Source organism: Arachis ipaensis, chromosome B1 (genome assembly GCF_059453495.1).
Source record: "Arachis ipaensis isolate K30076 ecotype BB chromosome B1, ASM5945349v1, whole genome shotgun sequence".
NCBI lineage: Eukaryota > Viridiplantae > Streptophyta > Magnoliopsida > Fabales > Fabaceae > Arachis > Arachis ipaensis.
This window is the reverse complement of record NC_142436.1, coordinates 146,124,924-146,148,671: the sequence shown is the minus strand read 5'-3', so window position 1 is coordinate 146,148,671 and position 23,748 is coordinate 146,124,924. Positions and strand designations below refer to the sequence as shown.

General features: G+C 40.6%; 3 protein-coding genes across 3 annotated transcripts; all 3 read right to left on the bottom strand.

Moving 5' to 3' along the window:
- Window positions 1-6,562: 6,562 nt before the first annotated feature.
- Window positions 6,563-8,377, bottom strand: LOC107614759 (uncharacterized). Its single transcript, XM_016316899.1, has one exon. The coding sequence runs from the start codon at window positions 8,375-8,377 to the stop codon at window positions 6,563-6,565; it is 1,815 nt and encodes a 604-aa protein (XP_016172385.1).
- A 2,091-nt stretch (window positions 8,378-10,468) lies between these two features.
- LOC107620112 (dirigent protein 21-like) lies at window positions 10,469-11,160 on the bottom strand. The gene has a single exon (XM_016322331.3). It carries the CDS (start codon window positions 11,093-11,095, stop codon window positions 10,553-10,555), a length of 543 nt encoding a protein of 180 aa, XP_016177817.1. The 5' UTR covers window positions 11,096-11,160; the 3' UTR covers window positions 10,469-10,552.
- Window positions 11,161-22,944: 11,784 nt separating this feature from the next.
- LOC148578776 (uncharacterized) lies at window positions 22,945-23,664 on the bottom strand. Its single transcript, XM_088503196.1, has one exon. The coding sequence runs from the start codon at window positions 23,662-23,664 to the stop codon at window positions 22,945-22,947; it is 720 nt and encodes a 239-aa protein (XP_088359322.1).
- Window positions 23,665-23,748: the final 84 nt, after the last annotated feature.

The following is a 23,748-nucleotide window of genomic DNA, read 5'->3' as shown; positions in this document are numbered from 1 at the left end:
CCTCAGACTTGATGCTGAAACCCCGGGATACTTCCCAGCTGCAAAAACAAAGTACAGTTAGTACGATAAATAAGTACATCATCAAAATCTATTGAGATAAATTACGATCCCTCACCAAAATAATTCTTGACTGAAGCTCTATTTTCATCCCAGGGAAGCAAATGTGAAACAGATATTAAACCACCCTTGCTGACCATTTTCATAAGGAAAGCTAATATACATTCATTCCTAGGAGTTATAAGCTCAGGGCCTAATATGTGCTGGGGTTGACAGCACCAATAAATCAGAAATTTCTCACCTAAGTGTTCATCCAAATAAAATGGAAATTCTTCGTCAACCGTTTTTACTTTAAGAAACATTTCCTTAAAATCTTTGAAAGAGGATTTGTATAACTTGAAAACAGAAAATCCAGGGGTGCTGTTCAGATTAACCCAGAGCCCCTTCCAGACCCCTTTGGCTTGAAAAAGGCTAAAGAAAAGTTCAATTTCTGGTTCAATTTCAAGAAACTGCATCAAAACTTGAAAACATTTTAAAAATGCCCACCCATTCGGATGAATTTGGGAGGGTGCACAGTTCATCTATTTTAATACATCACACTCAAACTTTGTGAAAGGCAGTTTAATGAAAAGTTCCTCAAGAACACAGCTATACATAAAGAAGTTTTCAAAATCTTTCTTCCTATGAAACACACGATCCATGCGATTGCATGGCAGCAACTCAATTCGAAAACCAGGCCTAATAATCCTGGATAAATTCACCTCACTAACACTCCCCTTGTCAACAAAAAGAGAAGCTCTTATCTTAACATCATTGTCTACCCATTCGTAAGATTCATCATCATCAACCTTAGGCAAAACCTTCACTTTCTTCTCAACCATTTTTCCTTTTTGAAAAATCAGAAAGTAACTAAAAGGTTAAAGAGTATTTTTACTAACCTCTTTGAGTCATTCTCTTCGCGTCTCTGGAACCAGCAATAGTTAAAACCACAACGCTTTGTTTCAGTAAGTGTAACTTGAATTAATTCCAAGCCATCCATTCAATAAACCATTCAGTTCCACAATAAATCCCAACCCTTCATTAAAACCCCATTCCAACGGATACAAGCCTGCTTAGGAAATTGCACCATTTTTTTATTACAGTTAACATTAAATGGCACTTATCACGACTTTTCCAATTTCTTAAAAAAAAAATTATATATATAATAATAATAATAATAATAATAATAAATAAATAAATAAAAATAATAAAAGTTTAACTTCCTTTAATAGCCAATGAGACACGTTGATTTGGGGGCTCCCTCACGCCGAGCTATAATTCAGATTCATAAAGCTCAACCTGCCTCATTTTAAACCAGGCTAAGCTTGGGGGCTGTGTTATGACCGTTATACATCGCTGGAAAGTTATAGCTCGGTTAATTTTCTTGTAACCGATATATTAACTTCGTCGAATTATGATTATAAATGATTTGTTCAATAACGTCGGAAAGGGTATTAAATCCTCTTAAACGTCGGAAAACGGTTATCCTCGTTCCCTAATTATAAAAGAGAACTATCAGAATTCAAAAGGTAGGTCATCTTTCTAAGATAATAACTCTTCTCATAATTCTCATCAACTGACTTGATCGTCGGAGTGCTTTTTGCAGGTGCTCCCCCTCCTGTTTCATTTGGTGACCAAGGCATATCCTAATTCGGATAATAGGTCGGCCAACTCTCGCTGGGAAACAAGTTATAGCTCGGCTAAGGCAGGATATAGCTCGGCTGAACCAGGCAAGAACATAAACTTTTAAATATTATTTTAGTAGTTTATCAGATATATATATATATCCCAATTAAAATGGTCCCTGATGTAGCATGTTTTTGTATGAATTCAACGAAAGATTTTACTATTTTGGGTTAATAATAAATAAATTTTAAAATTTAAAATTTTAATTTTTAAATTTTAAATTATTCTAAAAAATGAGGATTAGAATAATTTTATAATAAAATATTAGCTAATACCAATTAATCAAAATTTAACTACCTGTATTTTTTTTTAATTTAATTTGTGTACAAATTTCCACCGCCTCTACAAATAAAATACAGGAGAAAGTTTTGAATGATATGGATAGAGGAGATACAACATGTTTTGGAACATTTTCGGCAGAAGAAGATTAAGAATAGAAGAAGAATGCGGGACGCGTTTAGGGATTAGGGATTAGTAGGAAGAATAATTGAGAATAAGAGAGATAAGCTAGCTAATATTGTCTATTTAATTTACAAATTAAATAATAATGTTGTGTTAAGTTAAATATGAAATTAGTTTTTCTTGATAATTCTAATATTGTCAGTCCTCTTTGCTAATTAAGGTCTCTTAACTAGTCTTCAGTACTAATTAATTTTGATTTAAAAAAATAAAATAAAATAAAAAATAAAATACATAAAAAAAATCCTTAATCCCTTAAAATGAATTAGTTACTTCTATGTAAATCAAATTTTAAAAACTCAGATTTATGTCTCAATCTATTCAATTTGATTTATCATAAACAGTAATAAATCAAATTAAGAAATTTTGAATTAGGATTGTTCCTGTGTGAAAATGGATTCCGAGGTATAGCTTGTTCTGCTGATGTTTGAACTGGCTTTCCTCAAAATACAGAGTGAGGAACGTCGTCTTCTTCTGGGGAGGTGGCGTTGGGTACCTGAAAAGGGACTCCAACGCTCAAGTAAGTAGGGGTACGAGAGAGTTCAGAAGAAAACTTAGAGTGAAGTACGTACCCTTAGCTTAGTAGTTTGTTGGTATTTATAGTGGGTTATTTGAATGGTTTGTTACGCGTATCTTGCTTGTGGGTTTGACGGGGTCTGGATTTTGTTACTGTCCGGATTTGTTGGGATGATACTGTTCTGAGTGGGGAGGTTGTTGGAAAAAGTATATCTGCCAGCTATGCCAGATTCCGAGTTTATAGTAGGTGTGGGTCATAACTGAGTAACAGATCATAGCCCCCAAGCTTGACCTATTTTTCTGAGTCAAGATATAATAGGTCGAGCTTAGTGTATAGCTCGGAATCGGGTATAGTGATAGCCCCCAAGATCGACGTGTTATAGCGTGTGTGTTTCGAAAAATGGTTCAAACTGGTTGTTTTGGCAGTAAATTGAATATATATTTGGATGAGAGAGAAATTTTCGGGAATCGTGCGTGGTGCTTTAAATTTTTATTAAGAATAGGGATAGTTTTTTATCAGGGGCGTTGGTTTTGGAAACGGTAATCAAAATCAATGGTTAGGGTTTGTTTGGATAATTTTGATTTTTAACCTGAAAGTTAGGTTAATGGGCTTGTGGATTTGGTAGGCTCTTGGGTTACTGCTACTATTTTTACTTCATCTTCGCGATTTTCTGGAAATGAGCAGAAAAGATTAGTGTCTTCCACTTCTGTTTGTATTCTGTTTCGTTGCTTATGAATAAGGGAAAAAGTGTAGTTGACAAGAAGGTTAAGGGAAAGAAAAAGAAGGGGGTGGTGGATGACGTCGACAAGATTGTTGAGGAAGTTTTCGTTTGGGATCTCGCAGATCCTTATGGGTGGGTTGCTGAGTCTATTAAGGGTTGGGTGTCTGTGTTTGATGATGATCGGAGTGTTTCACAATTGGGTTCACCTTCTTCTTGGGTTAGGGCTGGGAGTGAGGTTAACTTAAGGTTTTTGTCATGTAGTGCGTCTGATCGTGTCTTCCATCGTAGTGAAGGTTTTGAGTGTTTTTACATGTATAGTGCTGTCTTTGTAGAATTAGGGGTTAGGTTTCCCTTTTCTGAATTTGAGTGTGGGGTGTTGATGCAGTTAAAATGTGCGCCATCACAATTACATCCGAACTCGTGGGCGTTTGTTAGGGCTTTTGAAATTTTGATGAGTGTGCTGGAGGTGGAGGCATCGTTGGAGGTTTTCTTTGCTTTGTTTCAGTGTAAGGGGGTAAAAAGGGGGTGCTGGCTGAACCTTGCTAGTGCTCCGGGCCGCGCTATATTTAGTTTGTATCGTTCTTCTTTCAAAGGCTTTAAGTCTATGTTTCTGAGGGTTGGGGTTGCTAAAAACGATTTTCCGTGGTATATCGATGATTGTTTGTTGGAGAAGTTTTCTTTGTATTGGGTTCCGAGACCTAGGCAGATTCTTGATATGGATAGGATGGAGTATGAGAACGAGATGGTTGTTGAGTTTCTTGTCAATCATGTATCCTCGTCTTTTCTTCTTTCTGTTGTTGATATGTTAGATCTTGAGGCTGATAAGGATGCCTTATCTGAATATATAGGTAAAGGAGTTGTTTGTGTTGTTTATTTTTGTAAGTTTTTGTTTGTTTGTTGATTGTTTTGATTCTGTGCCGTTGAGAAGGCTCTTAAGGTTACATCTAGTAGCTTGCGGGCATTCTTTCGAAATAAGAATGTCAAGAAGCAGGGGTCTAGCAGTCGGACTGGGGTTGATAAGGGAGGGGAAGTGAATCAACCTTCTCCTATCAAGAAGGTTAGCTATAAGCGGAAGAGGATGGATGCCAAGGACTGTGGGAATGTAGCTGAGGAGAAAGGTGATATGAGGGAGGTTAATCTGGACCAAGTAAAAAAGTTTACTGAGAATCAGAAAGTTCTGCATGGCTACAGGGGTGACGAGGACTTGACGTCATTGTGGAGTGAGTATTTTCCCTTTACTGTGTTGGCCGATGAGCATGTTCAGAGTCCAGCCAATGTGAAACTTATTCATGATGTTGGAGATGTTACCGTGGCTCAATATTTGCAGGTATTTGTTGTGTTATGTATAGATGTACTGATCAATTTATTGTTGTATTGATTTTGGTTTCTATATTGTTGTTTTGTAGGTTATTGGTGCTCGGTTGATGTGTGTTGGTCGGACGGAGGAGTTGAGGCTTTCAAGGGCTATTTTGATAGGGCTGCTATGGATCAACTAATGCGGGAGAATTTGGAGAAGGGGAATAAACTCCGCGATGCTTTGAATTTGGTGAACCAGTTGGGAGAGAAGTTGGCGACTGCTGAAGCTTCTGTGAAAAAGTGTGGTGAAGAGAAGACAGCTCTTGAGGCGAGATTGATTGTGCTTGGGGTAGAAAAGAAACAAGCTGAGGATGAGAAAGAAAATCATGGTCTGGAGATGTTTTCGGCTGGGTTTGAGAGGGCTGTTGAGCAGATCAAGCTGTTGGTACCTGCTGCTGATTTGTCGAAGATGGATCCTTGTAAGGTGGTCGTTGGGGATGAATTGGTAGATGATGAGGATGGTGTTGAGGGTGAGGGCAAGAATCCTGGTGCTTAATTGTTGACATTTTAGTTTGTCTTTTGCTGAACTTATTTGACGCATAGTTGCTTGACTTTTTGTGATGAACTGCTGGCTTTTAGCTTAAAATATAAAGTATTTGATGTTTTGATTTTGTTCATATAGTAGTTTGAAAGATATTTTGGTATATTATTTGTATGTTTGCTTGTGACGATCGGTCGGTTAGGATAGCGTATAGCACGTGTGTTTGTAGCGGTCTTACGTTCATAAGACTATTGGGGAGTATATGCACTATTTAGTGCTATTTGTAGAAGATTGGATGCGCTTTATTCGTCGTTTTAGGGAGATGTTGATATGGTTAGGACTGGGTTTGATAAGCTTGTTAGGCGTTTGATTAGTTTTGCGATATTTTGAATTTATCATAAACTTAATATTGCTTGCTTGAGTTTAGCTGCGCAGATGGTATGGGAGATAGGAACTAAAAAATTGTGTTTGTTTGGTTTGTAATATGGTTGGTAAGAAAGAGTGCGGGGTGGTGTGCCTCATTAAAACCTCTCCAGCAAAATCCTCCTTAGGGATAAAATCTGGTAGTAGGAAAAAGAGTGCATCACCATGTCCGACTTATAGACTAACTGTAGTACATTTTGAGAGAGGATATGTTCCAAGTGTTTGGTAGTATAGCTCCGTCGAGCCTTTGTATTTTGTATGCGCCCTTGCCGACGACTCTATGTACTTTGAATGGTCCTTCCTAATTTGCGCTTAGCTTGCCATGTCCTTGTGGCTTTCGTATGGCTTCGACTTTTCTTAGTACAAGGTCACCTTTCGAAAATGTTCTTTGTTTGAGTTTCCTGTTGTATTTTCGAGCTATAGCTCATTTTGCCGCTGTTTGTTGTAGTGCGGCTTTGTCACGAGTTTCGTCTATGAGGTCGAGTTCAACTCTTCTGCTTTCCATATTGTTGCTTTCGTTTGTTAGTGTGGTTTTGGTGTTTTGTAGGGATACCTAAATTGGTATCATTGCGTCACTTTCGTAAACTAGCCTGAATGGCGTTTCCTTTGTTGTTGTGTGTTCGGTTGTGTTGTAGCTCCATAAGATTTCGGGAATAAGCTCGGCCCATTCTTCTTTTGATTCATTGAGCTTCTTTTTTAGTCCTTGCAAAATGATCTTATTGGCGGCTTCAGCTAAGCCGTTAGTTTGTGGATGTTCGACAGAAGAGAATTGTTGAACTATTTTGAAATTTTGTAAAAAGGTTGTGAATTTTTTATCTATAAATTGTCTACCATTTTCGGTGATGATGGATTGAGGAATACCAAACCGGCATAGTATGTTTTTTCATACGAAAGAAATCATTTTTTCAGAAGTGATTTTTGCCAGTGGTGTAGCCTCTATCCATTTTGTGAAGTAATCTATGGCGACAATTAAAAACTTAACCTGGCCTGGAGCGGGTGGGAATGGTCCGAGGATATCTAGCCCCCATTTGTTGAATGGCCAGCATATGTCGGATGCATGTAGTTGTTCAGCCGGGGTATGAATGATCGGTGCGTGGCGTTGGCAGTGGTCGCAATGTTTGACTTTATTCATGCAGTCTTGTTGTAACGTCGGCCAGTAGTAACCAACTCGGAGGATCTTGGCAGCTAGACTTCGGCCGCCGATGTGTGTACCACAAACTCCTTTATGGACTTCATCTATTGTCAATTTGGCCTCTGCTGTGTTTAAGCATCTTAGCAGGGGTCTTGTGAATCCTCTTTTGTATAAGTCGGCTTCGAGCATTGTGTAGAAACTTGCTCTTCGTTTGAACTTTCGTTGATTTTGGACGTTGCTAGGGATGTTCCCTGTTTGCAAGTAAGTGATGAAGGGTGATCTCCAGTCATCTTCCTGCGAAATACTCGATATTGATGTTAGTATAACACTAGGTTCTTCGAGTGTTAGTTGGGATAAAATGGATGGTGTAGTTTGACTTCTTATTGTTGCTAGTTTTGAGAAAATATCTGCTCTGTCATTCTGTTCCCGAGGTATATGAGATATGTTGAATTTTTGAACATTTTTGACGAGGTTGCTGACGATGACATTGTATTTTTCTAGCAACGGGTCTTTTACCTGGAAAATACCTGTTACCTGTTGTACTACCAGCAGAGAGTCGCACTTGACGTTTAAATATGTTATTCCCATTGTTTGAGCTAGTCGGAGTCCTGCAATTAGAGTTTCGTACTCTGCTTGGTTGTTGCTTGCATGAAAAGTAAATTGCAGGGATTGCTCGAATTGCGCCCCGTGTTTGTCTTCGAGGAGTATTCCTGCTCCGGAGCCTTTGCTGTTTGAGGCTCCGTCGACGTATAGTGTCCATGTGTTGTTTTTAGGATCTTGTTCCTCTGCAGTGAGTTCTGCAATGAAGTCGGCTAGTGCTTGGGATTTGATGGCTCCTCTGGATTGGTATTGAATGTCGTATTCTGACAGCTCGATCGACCATTTGATTAGCCTTCTTGCTAGCTCGGGCTTCGTCAGTATTTGTCTTAAAAGTTGTTCTATTCGGACCACGATGGTGTGACTTTGGAAGTAGTGTCGTAGGCGTCTAGCTGTTGTGACCAGGGCTAGAGCTAGTTTCTCTAATTTTGGGTAACAGATCTCGGCATTTTGTAGTGATTTACTGACAAAGTATACTGAGTGTTGCTGCTTTTCTGCTTCTGTTACTAAGACAAAACTGATAGCATGGTCAGTAATAGATAAATATAGATAGAATGGTTTACCTACTTCTGGAGTTTGGAGGATTGGGGGAGCTGAAAGTATGGCCTTGAGCTCGGTGAAAGCTTTTTCGCATTCCTCGGTCCAGTGAAACTCCTGTTGTTTTCTTAGATTTTTGAAAAAATGGTGTGATCTGTGGGCTATCCGAGGCAGAAATCGGGCTAGGGCTGCCAGTCGGCCGGTTAGTTGATGGATCTCCTTGACTGTCTTTGGACTTCGCATGTTCAAGACTGCCCGACACTTCTCTAGATTTGCCTCTATACCTCGGCAAGTGAGTATGAAGCCGAGGAACTTGCCACTTTGTACTCCGAAAGCACATTTATCAGGGTTAAGCTTCATATTGTATTTTAGAAGTTGTTGGAATATTTCTGGTAGGTCTTTGACGTAGTTTGCTTCGGCAAACCTGGTCATGTAGTCTTTTAGGCTCTCGTTTGGTCCCTGCTTAATGGTGGTTAGGTAATTAGAGTTATGGACGTATATTTTGGATGCGGCGAAGTGATTGACAACCTGGTCTGCTAGCTCGTCCAAGTTAGAGATGGAGCTTTAAGGGAGATTGGAGAACCAAATCAGAGCGGCTTCGTCTAAGAAAGTAGGGAAAGTGCGGCATAAGATCGGGTCGGAATCTTTATTCATGAACATCATGGCTTGGAACTTAGTGACGTGGACGTTCGGATCTCCTATTCCATTGTAAGGTTTTAGGGTTAATGGTAGGGTGAAGTTTTGGGGCATTTCGAAGTTCATGACTTCTTTGGCGAAGGGGTTGGTTCTCTTTTTGGTAGTCATTTTGGTGGTTTTGGGAATGGCGTGTCTGGTTTCCGAGGTGTGCTCGTCATCGTTATACCTGTTTTCGGTACTTTTGTGTTCTCCTTTGCTCCGATCATGCCCCATCTGTCGTAGGAGCTCAGCCATTTTTTTATTCTCGGCCCTGAGGGCCCCATTAATTGCCAAAATTTCCGCTTGGTTGATGGAGGGAGTGTGACTGTGCTCGTCTGCCATCTGTTGTGTCCTGCAAAAGGAAATGAAGGGATATACAAAATACAGAAAAGGCGGGGTTAGATTAAAATCGTGGCCCCACGGTGGGTGCCAAATATTCCTGTGTGAAAATGGACTCCGAGGTATAGCTTGTTCTGCTGATGCTTGAACTGGCTTTCCTCAGAATACAGAGTGGGGAACGTCCTCTTCTTCTGGGGAGGTGGCGTTGGATACCTGAAAAGGGACTCCAACGCTCAAGTAAGTAGGGGTATGAGAGAGTTCAAAAGAAAACTTAGAGTGAAGTACGTACCCTTAGCTTAGTAGTTTGTTGGTATTTGTAGTGGGTTATTTGAATGGTTTGTTACGCGTATCTTGCTTGTGGGTTTGACGGGGTCTGAGTTTTGTTACTGTCCGGATTTGTTGGGATGATACTGTTCTGAGTGGGGAGATTGTTGGGGAAAGTGTATCTGCCAGCTATGCCAGATTCCGAATTTATAGTAAGTGTGGGTCATAACTGAGTAACGGATCAAGGATACATGTAATAAATTGAAGCGAATAATTTCGGTTTACTAGTGAAGTCATGTTAAAAAGTTACATTCCATAATAAATCGAAGAAAGTTGTTTCAATTTACTTCGAATAACTAAAAGTGTTAAGTACGATTTTGGTCTCTAACGTAGAAGTCAAAAATTTATTTCGTCCATGCCGTTGTTGTTACTCCTTGCTGCCGCTGCTGCTTCTTTCTTCCTCATCACATACACTAACGGCAAAATAAGAGAGAGCAGTGGGAGAGAGAAAGAGAAGAAAGGAACGAAGCCTTCCACAGCGTCGCCGACCACCACAGTGCCCTCTTCGTGGTGATTTGTAGCCCGCCAACACCGCATCGCCGTTCACCGCCGCAGCCCCCCTCCCCACCACCGCCGTCCACCGCAATCCTTTCCCTCTGTTTTAATTTTTTATTCCTTTTTTCTTTAATTTTTCAAATTTAAAAGATTTCATTGTTGTTGTTGTTGATGCTTCTGGTTGCTTCTGTTTATTCCTTTTATTCCATTGTTGTTGTTCATGCGTTGGTTGCTTCTGCTTCTGTCAGCTTCTGTTTTTACTTTTTCTTTTGGTTCTATTTTTATTGTTGTTCTGATTTCATTATCCATTGTTATTGTTGTTGTTGTTTTGCTGATTGTTGTTGTTTGATTGTTGTTATTCTGCTTCTGATTTCTACTTTTGCCTGCTTCTATTTTTGTGTTTGTGCTTCTACTTCTATTTCTAGTTAATGTTGAGGAAGAAGATTGAGAAAAAAGAGAGATATTTTCGTGCAAAGACGATTTTAAAACTAAATTAAACTATTGAGACCATTTTATAGAAAAAAAAGTCAAAAACAAAATAAATTTTCAACGTATGTTGAGACTAAAATCATATTTAACCTAACTAAAATTAACGGGTCCTACACATTCGACTTACCAATACAAACGAGGATAGTTAAATAATCGAATTATCTTAATAGAAAAAACTGTTAAATTATATTTTTGTGGTATCAAAATAACTTGTTGAAGAAACCTATTGATAGATCTAGCGCAATAGTTCAACCAATGACAAAAGATTTAAACTACAAAATCTAATTAATAATGCTTGACCGTTACATTGAGTTTAAGCGTTCCTCTGAGCTTAGCTAAATCCTTGAAAACCGTTTCCATAACCCCATACCCTTTGACGAACCGAAAATAACCGGTCCCAGAAACAACACCAAATTCTCGTTCCTTCATTCCGAATATATCAGAGCCTTGAATCTCCAACGTGCTTCCTTTGAACTTTCCATCGGTGAATATCACCGAGAATGCCATGTGCAACCCTTTTCCGTCAAGCTGCGAGTTTATGTAAAGTCCCTGGGCCCTTCCGATGACTTTTGAGTCGACGCTGGGTCCCACTGTTACTGGGTCATCCACCACTGCAACGGTGCCGAAGTGGAAGATGTTGGAGGTGGGGCCTGCCTTTCCGGCCACGGTTGCCGCGGTTGTGTCTTCGCCAGTGAAGTGTTCGTGGACGTAGAATGCAAGGTTTGTTTGATTTGGTTGGAGCTTGGGAAAGGTGTAGGCTACGTAGATGATTGTAACGGTGAAGATGAAGAAAAAGAAGTTGGAAGTGAGGTTCATTGGGGTGGCCATGGCTGCTCTCTAATGGTTTGAGCTATGGCTATTGCTATTATTGCTGTTGCGCATGTTATGTTAAATTTCACTGTTAGCGTTGATATAATTATGATTATTTGCGTTGATGATGATGACGAAGATGCTTATGTCTTGATTAGTTGATATTCGTCGCGGGAAGCGACAAAAGATTATGTTATAAGGTGGCAGCTCAATAATAGGAAAAGCATCTTTTTAAAATGAAGAAAATTGGTAAGATAATAAAATAAATGAATATTTAATTACATTAAATTTATAACCTTATATTTCATGATGTAAAATTTATTACTTTAATTTAAAAATAATTAGAATATTGTTTTCTGTTTTTGTGGAGGTTGACTGCTGTATAGCTCGTTTGCCGATAAGTATTTGCAAGCTTTTTTTTGGGATGAGTTATACTTCGGCAATGAGAAAACAAGAGAGTAGACAGTTGAAAAGACACTCCGTCACTCAAGTTAATAAGTAAATAGTATATACGTAATTTGTTAGATTTAAAAAAGTGGTAATACTAGGGAAACAAAAAAACAGTCAGAACTTACCTTATTTAACATTCATTAATTGTCGCAACAATTAATAAATGTTAAATAAGACAAGTTATGACTGTTTTTGGCTAATTTTCTTTAGTTATCAAATATTTCTGTTAAAAAATATATACACACAAGTTCTATTATTTCCACTAAAATTCGAAGTAAAGTGCTTACACAAGTAAGAGAAAAATTAATTTTTGGGTAATGTTAGGGGACTAAAAAAATAGCCAAAATTTGTCTTATTTAATATTCATTAATTGTTACAACAATTAATGAATACTAAATAAAATAAGAGTACTACTATGCATACAAGTCATTTTGGCATACAAGTCATACAAGTTAATCCTAACTCAACAAAATCCACTTGCATAACGCGCATGTGAAAATCACGTTTCTCTTTATATCTCGCGTTCCTCCTTCTCCTCCTTCTTCCTCTTCCTTCTTCTTCTCCTTCTTCTTTTGCGTTTTTTCTCCTTTTTCTTTGGTGTTTCATCTTCATCGTCGTTTTTTTATTGTTGTTGTTGTTGCTGCATTTTTTTTCCTCTTCCTCTTTCTATTGATTTTGCAACATTATGTATTTTTTTTTCTTTATTTGAGTTTTTCCTCCAAGAAGAATTATGAGAATATGAAATAAGAAAATGAAGAAGAAGAAGCAGCAGAAGATGATGAGGAGGAAGAGGAAGAGTTTTGAATTATGTAGAACTTATCAGCACACATACACCGAAAATTTTTAAACAATACACTCAAATATCTTCGTGTTACACCCAAATATTTTCGTGTTACACCCAAATTTGCTGCAAATACAGAAAAATATTTCCTCTAATGCTGCATTTTTTTCCTTCTTCTTTTTTTTTCCTTATTTCTTTCTTTCTTTTAGTTGAATGAATGTAAGTTCATCATTTTTCAAGTAATTTTGCAGCATTATGTGTTTCTTCTTCTTCTTTGTTTGATTTTTTTGTTTTTATTCTTGTTAAGAGAGTAAACCAAGAAGAAACTTGAGAAGGTAAAACAAGAAGAAGAAGAGTTTTGAATTATGCAAAACTTATCAGCACACATACACTGAAAATTCTTAAACAATACACTCAAATATCTTCGTGTTACACCTACATATCTTCGTGTTACACCCAAATTTGCTGCAAATACAGAAAAATATTTTCTTTAATGCATAACTTTTACATTATATTCAATTCAAACTATCAACGATGAAACATTATTCACCTCAAGAATCATAAACTACTAACAAAAATATTAACTAGAATCGAACAACACCTCAACCACTTGATTGGATTTAAAACAATAATCAATTTTGTTCTAGTTCAATTGATAATCTGAACTTGAATTATTCATTATCTTCAATAGCGAGATAACTGCTGATGGAGGAGAAGGAGAAGGAGGCAAAGAAAGGAGGAGAAAAAATTCCAATGAAAAAAGAATGAAAAAAGAAGGAGGAGAAGAAGGAAGCGATGTTGGTGACGACGATAACGAAAGAGAAGAAGAAGAAGAAGAAGAAGAAGAAGAAGAACAACAACAACAACAACATGCAGCAAGAAGAATAAGAGTAAACTACCATTTCTACTCATAAAAGTTGAAAACGCTGACATATCTACCCATAGAAAACGAAAATTACCATTTGTACCCATAAAAAATAGTTTTTACAAGCAAAATTATCCAAACCCTAAAAAATTAAATAAAATTCCTAAACTACCATTCTCTCCACCACTACCACTATCATCTCCTCCCTCCTCCTGTCTCTCTCAATGTTCTGAGCGACCCAATCCCAACATCAACCACATTACTGCTCAATACTACCGTCTCACCCTCCTCCTCAGCCGTCACCCTAACCCTTTCGACCGCACACTCCCCCATCGATGTCGATCGCGACTCAACAGCACCACCACCACCATCACCATCAGCCATCATTGCTGTTAACTTCACCACCTGAATGGATTGGGTTTTTTCTGCACACACATTCAAATGCTGCGACTTTTTTAAGGGTTAATCGAAAACACTCATCAGCAAGGTTAAGATCTATGACTCTAACCCTGAATCCTCCAAACTTTTACCATTGATTTCATTGTCTCCCTCGAGAACTCCCGCGTCGCCAACATCAGCTCTGACATTTCCACTGCACACTCCTGGCTCTCCATCCGCATCCTCCCCTTCCTGCCCGCCATATCCGTCGTCGCCATCACCGTTGGCAACGAGTACCTCACCACCACCGTTGACACGAGTATGGCGGCGCCGGCGCTAATAGAACATTTGAGTGGCTGTGCGAAGTGAGGATCGTCGATGGGGTCCATGGAGGCGCACTTGCGTTTGAGGGTGGAGTTCCAGTGGTTCTTAATGGCATTGTCGGTTCTGCCGAAAAAGAGTAGGGCTATGGTGGCCCACTTGTTGTCGAACCGAGCGTGAGCTCTGATTATGGTGCCATTCTCTTCGGGGGTGAAAGCCCGATGCTCCACCTGTGGAGAGAGCTGATTGCACCATCAGAGCCTGCAAGATTTGCCCTAGCAGAACATTGAGAGAGAGAGAAAGAGAGAGAGAGAGAGAGATGATAGTGGTAGTGGTGGAGAGAAGGGTAGTTTAGGAATTTTATTTAATTTTTTAGGGTTTGGATAATTTTGCTTGTAAAAATCATTTTTTTTTATGGGTACAAATGGTAATTTTTGTTTTTTATAGGTAGATATGTCAGCATTTTCAACTTTTATGGGTAGAAATAGTAGTTTACTCGAAGAATAATAAAAAAAAGAACGTGTAGTAATGACAGAAAGAAAAACGTGCGCGCGTGAATATAAATGACTTGTATAAAAAAAATGACTTATATATAAAGAATAATTGATAAAACAAATTCTGATTATTTTTGGCTAATTTATTTTGATTACAAGATATTTCTAAATTCCTTTATACTATCTTTGTGCTATAGCAAAATGACTACATAAATGCTTACACTATTTGCTAATTATATTGAAAAGGTGAAGTTAAGAAGGTAACCATTTAAAATTATTTTATTTAATTTATTAATATACATAGTTGTTCATACCCTGGCCCAACACTAAGGCCCAGGATCCAAGAAAAAAGGCCCAACCCAAAAGAGTTGAGCCTTTCACTACACCGACCAGATACCAAGAAGTCGGCTATCTTCACGACTTGCTCTAAAGAAGTCGGTACGAGGATTAGCTGGCAGATAAACCCTCCTTCAAGAGGATAACTGCCCCTAGAATCTCTCTAACCACTTCCAGGAGCCATATCTTAACCTCCCTAAGATAAAGGGACGGTTATCCACCTAAAAAGGTGGTACTACTCCAACGGTGGTTATTGGATCACCACTATAAATACCCTGACGCTCCTCAGGTATCTCAAGTTCCAATACTCTCTAGACCTGTTTTGCTCCCTTTGCTGACTTTGGCATCGGAGTGTCTTTGCAGGTACCACCCCCCTCACTTCTCACGAACAAGTCGGGCGGAGGCCCCCAAGGTGTCAACCCACTTGCAGGTCTCCTCTCTCATACGTTTGGGCCAACCAATACCATCTAGCCCATTAATCTCCGATTACCCATCGTAACATTGGCACCGTTGCCGGGGACCCGAGAGATCAACCAGTGATGGCGGACAGATTCCCTGAGGAGGGTCATGTGGAAACAGATTCCGAATAAGAGAATCTGGATACCGGAAATAATGACGCGGACCTAACCCTCCGCCAGGAAACCAACGATCAACACAGAGAGGGTACCTCCGAAGTCAAAACCCCGAAGGTGAATTCCTCTGAAGGCCGTGAGTCGGAGAAGGACGGACAGTCTCACGCAACTGAACTCATGGGATTAGTCCATGTCCACCAAAGTCGCCTGGAACAGCTAGAACTGGAACGGGAACGACAAAGGGAGATAGAAAAGCACCTAAGAGAGGAGATGGATCGACGAAAAGAGTTAGAGAAAAAACTCTTAAAGTTAGAATCCTCCCTCAAAGGTCGGAACTCCCGTGACGATAGAGAAGAGTCGCCCCTAGGAGGGGATGATCCTTTTAGTGAGGACATAATGAGGGCAAAGGTTCCAAGAAACTTTAAAAGCCCCGATATGGACCTCTATGATGGAACCACAGATCCAAAGCATCACTTAAGCAACTTTAAAAGTCGGATGTATCTGGCTGATGCTTTTGATGCTACGCAATGCAAAGCTTTCCCGACAACCTTGTCGAAAGTGGCGATGAAATGGTTCGACAGCCTCCCCCCGAGGTCGGTCACCAGTTTTGAAGAACTCTCAAGGAAGTTCTTGATGAGGTTCTCTATCCAGAAAGACAAAGTAAAACATGCGCCAAGCCTCCTAGGGATAAAGCAGGAGGTCAGAGAATCCTTGCGAGCCTACATGGAAAGGTTCAACAAAGCATGTTTGGAAATCCAAGACCTGCCCACTGAGGCAGTCATAATGGGGTTAGTCAATGGGCTTAGAGAAGGTCCCTTCTCACAGTCCATATCAAAAAGACACCCCACCTCCTTAAGTGATGTACAGGAAAGAGCTGAAAAGTACATCAACATGGAGGAGAATGCTAGGCTGAGAGATTTGAGTTGGCAACCTGGGCATCTCCCCTCAACAAAAGAGAGGGAGAGGGAACCCAAAAAGAAGGAAGAACTCGGTCTCGATAGACCAAGAAAATATCACTCTTATACTCCTCTAAAGGTCTCTATAGTAGATGTATACAGAGAGATTTGTAATACTGAAAGGCTGCCACCCCCCAGACCCATTAAAAATAAAAAAGGGGGGAGCCGCAGCGACTACTGTGAGTACCATAAAATATATGGTCACTCCACAAACGACTGCTACAACCTTAAAAATGTGATAGAAAAGCTGGCTAGAGAAGGTCGGCTTGACAGATATCTCATAGAAAGGTCGGACAGTCATGGGAAGAGAAAGCGAGATAATATGGATAGAAGAGACCCACCACCGCAGACTCCGGAGAGACATATCCATATGATCTCAGGAGGGTTTGCGGGAGGGGGACTCACCAAATCCTCTCGCAAAAGGCATCTTAAGAGAGTCTACCAGGTTGGAGGAGAGTCATCCGACCTCCCTACTATTTCATTCACAAAAGAAGACGGGCAAGGAATAATCCCTGGACACGATGATCCAGTGGTAATAACTATGATCCTAGCAAATTCCCATCTCCATAGAACCCTAGTAGACCAAGGAAGCTCGGCGGACATTCTTTTCAAACCCGCTTTCGACAAACTAGGGTTGGATGAAAAAGAGTTAAGAGCCTACCCCGACACCTTGTACGGATTAGGTGACACGCCAATAAAGCCACTGGGATTTTTGTCCCTCCACACCACTTTTGGAAAAAGGAAAAAATCAAAAACTCTGAGTATAGACTTTATAGTCATCGATGTAGGGTCAGCATATAATGCTTTAATCGGCAGAGCTACCCTTAATCGACTCGGAGCGGTGGTATCCACTCCCCACCTTTGTATGAAATTCCCGACCTCAGCGGGGATAGCAACGGTAAGGGGAGACCAGAAATTGGCAAGGAAATGCTACAATGAAAGCCTAAACCTGAGAAGAAAAGGCCGAGAAGTCCACACAATAGAGCTCGGAGGTGCAAGGGCTAGAGAAGAGCTGCGACCACAGCCGGGAGGAAAAACCCAGGAGATACAGGTAGGCGAAGAGGAAGGGAAAATTACTCACATAGGAGCCAACCTAGGGGAAACCCTAAAACAAGGGTTGGCTAAGATCCTAAGAGATAACTCCGATCTCTTCGCCTGCAAGGCCTCCGACATGCCTGGGATAGACCCCGAGCTCATGTCCCACAAGCTTTCGGTCTACCCGGGGTCCCGACCTGTGCAGCAGAGAAGGCGTAAGCTCGGCCCAGAACGAGCTCTAGTAGTGGAAGAGCAAGTGCAGGCACTCTTAGAAGCCGGCTTCATCAGATAAGTTAAATACCCAACATGGCTAGCCAATGTAGTGCTAGTCAAAAAACAAAATGGCAAATGGAGAATGTGTGTCGACTATACCGACTTAAATAAGGCCTGTCCCAAGGACCCTTATCCACTGCCAAGTATTGACACCCCAGTAGACTCCAGCTCGGGGTATCAATACTTGTCGTTCATGGACGCCTACTCGGGGTATAACCAAATCCCGATGTATGAGCCAGACCAGGAGAAGACGTCATTCATCACACCCAGAGCTAATTTCTGCTACGTGGTCATGCCATTTGGATTGAAAAATGCAGGAGCCATGACAAACCCCATTTGTAGGGTTTATCTTGTGCTTGATTTAGGGGATTTTATCACCTTTTACCCACATTTATTCAATGAATTAGCATGGTTTTACATATTCTCCTTTAATTGTGCTTAAGAGTGAAAACATGCTTTTTAGGACTTAAAATAGCTAAATTTAATTCACCTTGATTCTATTAGATGCCTTGATGTGTTTGTCAAGTGATTTCAGATTTAGGAGGCAAGGATTGGATCAAGGGAATGAAGGAAAAGCATGTAAAAATGGAGAACTCATGAAGAAATGAGGGAATCGCAAAAGCTGTCAAACCGACCTCTTCGCACTTAAACGACCATAACTTGAGCTACAGAGGTCCAATTGATGCGGTTCCAGTTGGGTTGGAAAGCTAACATCCGGGGCTTCGAAACGATATAAGATTTGCCATAGTTGCATCGCGCATAGGGGCGCGCACGCGCACGGTACGCGGACGCGCCGATGGTGGCACATGACCCACTTAATGCAAACGTGGCCAGCGATTTTAGAAGCCTTGTGGGCCCAATCCAACTCATTTCTGATGCTATTTAAGCCAAGGATTGAAGGGGAATCAACATACTTTTCATACTTTTCATACTTTTCATACTTTTTCATACTTTTCATACTTTACTTACTTTTGACCATTAGTTTAGTTTAGTTTAGTTTAGTAGTGAGAGTTAGTTTCTAGAGAGAGAAGCTCTCTCTTCTCTCTAGAATTAGGATTAGAATTAGGTTTAGTTTTTAGATCTAGGTTTTAATCTTTGCTTTCTTCCACTTCTATCTCTCAATTCTTTGTTGCTACATTCAATCTTCTTCTATTCCTTTGTTGTAATTTCCTTTATGTTGTTCTTATACTTTGTTGTAGATCTAGTATTGTTCTTTCTACATTCTTCCAATTCAATAAGAGGTAATTCATAATAAATGTGTCTTCTTTGCTTTTCTATTGTTGATCTCTTGTTTTTGTAGTTGTAGATTCCTTTAATTCTTGCATTTAATAATGTTTACTCTTCTTGCACTTTATGTGTTTGTTGAAATGTCTCTTTTAGTTTTAGTGTAGATTTTGTTCCTCTTGGCCTAGGTAGAGTAATTAGTGACACTTGAGTTATCTAATTCCTTTGTTGATTGATAATTGGAGAGATTGCTAATTGGTTTGGAGTGCACTAAAGCTAGTTTTTCCTTGGGAGTTGGCTAGGACTTGTGGCTCAAGTCAATTCATCCACTTGACTTTCCTTTAATTAGTAAGGGTTAACTAAGTGGTAGCAATGAATAATTCTCATCACAATTGAGAAGGATAACTACGATAGGACTTCTAGTTCTCACACCTTGCCAAGAGCCTTTTATAGTTGTTAGTTTATTTTCATTGCCATATACTTTTCATGCTTCTTATCCAAAACCCCAAAATAACTCATAACCAATAACAAGACACTTTATTGTAATTCCTAGGGAGAACGACCCGAGGTCCAATACTTCGGTTTATAAATTTTAGGGGTTTGTACTAGTGACAAACAACTTTTTGTATGAAAGGATTAGTGATTGGTTTAGAAACTATACTTGCAACGAGAATTCATTTGTGAAATTCTATACCATCAAAAATCCATTCATCAAGCCACATACCAGAGGTTGATGAATAAGGTGTTCGCCTCTCACCTTGGAAGCCTAATTGAAGTATACGTCGACGACATGCTGGTAAAAACCGAAAAAGAAGTCGACCTCTTGTCAGATCTCTCACGAGTCTTTGACACCATAAGGTTACACGGGATGAGATTAAATCCCGCAAAGTGTCCCTTCGTGGTAGAGGCAGGAAAATTTCTAGGATTTATGCTGACACAAAGAGGGATCGAAGCAAATCCTGATAAGTGTAGAGCTATCCTGGAGATGAAAAGCCCGACTTGTTTAAGAGAGGTCCAACAACTGAATGGCCGACTTGCAGCCCTCTCCAGATTTTTGGCAGGATCAGCACTAAAATCCCTTCCACTGTTCTCCTTATTGAGAAAGGGATGTCAGTTCGAATGGACTCCTGAATGCGAGGAAGCGTTCCAGGAGTTCAAAAGATTCTTGAGCCAACCTCCTATTCTGACCCGACCTATAGCTGGAGAAGACCTCGTTCTATACTTATCTGTAGCAGACAAGGCCGTCTCATCGGCCCTGATAAGAGAAGACGAGGCCGGTCAGCACCCAGTATATTTCATCAGTAAAGTTCTACAAGGCCCTGAGCTAAGGTACCACAAACTAGAGAAGTTTGCCTACTCCTTAGTAGTAGCCTCACGAAGGCTACGGCCTTACTTTCAAGCTCACACAATAAGAGTCCGCACGAACCAACCCATGAAGCAAATCCTCCAAAAGATGGATGTTGCAGGGAGAATGGTTCAATGGGCAATAGAGCTCTCCGAGTTCGACTTGAAGTATGAAACTCGGACGGCGATTAAAGCCCAGTGCCTCACCGACTTCATTGCAGAATATGCAGGAGACCAAGAGGAAAAACCAACTACATGGGAACTCTACTTAGATGGATCCTCAAACAAAACAGGAAGCGGTGCAGGCATAATATTGGTGGATGAAAGAGGAACCCAGATAGAGGTTTCCCTCAAATTTGAATTCCCAGCTTCAAATAATCAGGCAGAGTATGAAGCCTTGATTGCTGGATTGAAGCTGGCGGAAGAAGTCGGTGCTACAAAGGTGATGATATACAGCGACTCGCAAGTGGTGACCTCCCAGATAAGTGGAGAGTATCAGGCAAAGGACCCAAATATGAAGAGGTACTTGGAAAAAACTCTGGAACACATTGGGCGCTTTGCAGAAACCGAGGTCAAACACATAACTCGGGATCTAAATAGCAGAGCAGACGCCATATCCAAGTTAGCAAGTACCAAGCCAGGAGGGAATAACAGAAGCCTGATCCAGGAAACTCTCTAGGAACCCTCCGTACTAAAAGAAAAAGACAAACAAGAGGTCCTCGAGGTAGTCAGATTAAGCCTCGGATGGATGAACCCCTTGGTCGAATACATGAAATTCAACATCCTTCCGAAGGAGGAAAAAGAGGCTAAGAAAATCCGGAGGGAAGCACAACACTACACCTTGGTGAAAAATATTCTCTACAGGAGGGGGATATCAACACCATTGTTAAAGTGCGTACCGACCTCAAAAACCACCGAGGTGTTAGAGGAAGTCCATAGTGGGATCTGCGGAAATCATTTCAGAGCAAGGTCATTAGCCAGGAAAGTGGTCCGAGCTGGATTCTACTAGCCGACCTTGCAGAAAGATGCGACCGAATTTGTGAAAAAGTGTCAACCATGCCAGATGCATGCAAATTTCCACGTGGCTCCCCCGGAGGAGCTCATCAGCATCACTTCTCCATGGCCCTTTGCGAAATGGGAAATGGATTTGTTAGGTCATTTTTCCCAGGCGCCAGGACATGTCAAATACCTGATCGTGAGAATAGATTACTTCACAAAATGGATAGAAGCAGAACCATTGGCCACCATCACCGCACAGAGAAGTCGGAGGTTCTTCTACAAAAATATCATCACAAGATATGGGATACCCTATTCCATTACTTCAGATAATGGAACCCAGTTCATCGACTCTACCTTTAGAAGCCTAGTAGCCAGTATGAAAATCAAACACCAGTTCACCTCGGTGGAGCACCCGCAAGCCAATGGGCAAGCCGAGGCAGCCAACAAAGTCATACTGGCAGGGCTGAAGAAAAGATTACAAGATGCAAAAGGAGCCTGGGCCGAAGAGCTCCCACAAGTGCTATGGGCTTACAGGACAATCCCCCCGTCCGCCACTGGAGAAACGCCTTTCCGACTAGTCTATGGTGTATAAGCCATGATACCAATAGAAGTCAACGAACAAATCCCAAGAGTAATTTTCCATGACGAGATCGGAAACATACAGGGGCACAAAGAGGAGCTCGACTTGCTCCCCGAAGTCCGAGAAGAAGCCCAGATAAGAGAAGCAGCATTGAAGCAAAGGATGACTACAAGGTACAACAAAAAAGTCATTCGAAGAACATTCGCCCCGAATGACTTGGTCTTGATCAGAAACGACATTGGAGTCAACAAATCAGGGGAAGGAAAACTCGCTGCAAATTGGAAGGGACCATACAAAGTCAATGAGGTCTTAGGAAAAGGTTATTATAAAATAACCGACCTGAACGGAACCGAGTTACCGAGGTCGTGGCATGCTTGTAATATGAAAAGGTACTACAGTTAAAAGTGAACTCTACTCCCTGATGTACTCTTTTCCCAACTTCATGATTTTTTCCCAAAAATCAAAGGGTTTTTTCTGGAGAAGGGTTTTTAACGAGGCATCATAGTAGAGGCTAAGGGAAATAGATTGTCAATAACCCTTAGTAGCAATAAGGTACCTCCCCAATTAATAAAGATCTTTTTCATCTTACAAATATCTCTTATAAATTCCTTCTTCGTTTTCTCTTTCTTTCGACGAAACGCGCCAACTTAAACTCGACAAAACGTGAAAATCCCATGAACCGACCTAGATGGTCGTCAGGATAAAACGACGAGGTACAAGTCGGTGTAAAGAGGTTACAGAGGTTGATCATGATAAACTCGGAAACATTCCGACTCATAAGTCGAAATGGGAAACCGAGTAAAACAAAAATGAATCACAAAAGTAGTCTAAGTCATAAAAACTCAATAAAACAAAATTGAGTACGAGGAATAACAAAAGAGATCGAAAAAACCCAGGAAAAGATTAGAAAGCTGTCCTAAAAATCCTTAAAACAAAAAGGTTCAGAAAGACAGACAAGCCAAAGAAAAGGTTTTTCAGAAAAGATCAAGGGGAGTTCGAAAAATCAATATCAAAAAGGCATGCACGCATAAGGTAACTTAAACCCTTATCCAAAAAAGGGTATTTATCAACATTAAACCCTTATCCAAGAAGGGGTATTTATTTTTTGTTAATTTAAACCCTTATTAAAAAAGGGTATTTTAAATGTTTTGTTTACGGCCTTATAAGGCCAAAAGTAAATCGTTCAAACACCACCAAACACAAATAAAAAGTTTAAAAAAGGGGGAACCCACAGGCCGGGCTCCCAAATAGCCAACAAATTACTTTTTCGGAAGAGGAGTAGACGGATCACCACCACCAGAGTCAGGAAGAGCGCCACCAGGACCAGGGAGAGAGACATCCATAGGAGACGAAGAGGAAGTCGGAGGAACTGCTGAAGTGCTCGGAGCGTCCTTTGGGTGAGGAGGGGACTCAATGATCCTCTGCCCCCGAGTCTTCAATTCTGACTCGAAAACGATCACGGGAGCAGGGGGATCAACTATGGCACCGTCAATGACGACTTTGTCAGGATCCAAAGGAGAAAGATCCAAGTCAGGAGCAATGACTCCAACTTGCTCCCTAAAGATCCTCCAAGCCTCCTCGGCAGCCTCAGCAATAGAGTCCTCCAACTCGGTATATGCCTTCCGAGAATTCAGCAAATCATTCTTCACAGACATAAGATCCTCAAATAAACTTTGGTAGCTGTCCTGCGCTGTCTTCCTCAAGCCCACCTCCATGTTGCATTGGGCTTGCAACTTCCTCTCCTTCTCCCGAAGGCCATCTCTCTCCTCCCTCAGCTTGGCGACCTCCTCCTTCAACCCCCTCTCATGCTCTTGATATATAAGAAGTCTTCCTTCCAGCTCCTCAACCCTCGAGGTTGAACCCAAAGAACTGAGAGGAGCCTTCTCAAAAATATCTAAGAGTTTACCACAAACACCCGCCGCCCTGAGACTCTCCTCAACCAAAGTGGTAAGGTGATTCCTAACAGTTACATCATCCATACTTATACGAGCATGGGGGTAGATGTACTTTTGGACGAATGCAAGGGCATCCGCCTTAACCTCACCTTCAAAAGAAGAGCCAGA

Bases quoted from the DNA above. Each gene is read 5' to 3' on its own strand.
- LOC107614759 (XM_016316899.1), bottom strand. From the start codon at position 8,377: ATGACCAGGTTTGCCGAAGCAAACTACGTCAAAGACCTACCAGAAATA.
- LOC107620112 (XM_016322331.3), bottom strand. From the start codon at position 11,095: ATGGCCACCCCAATGAACCTCACTTCCAACTTCTTTTTCTTCATCTTC.
- LOC148578776 (XM_088503196.1), bottom strand. From the start codon at position 23,664: ATGGATGATGTAACTGTTAGGAATCACCTTACCACTTTGGTTGAGGAG.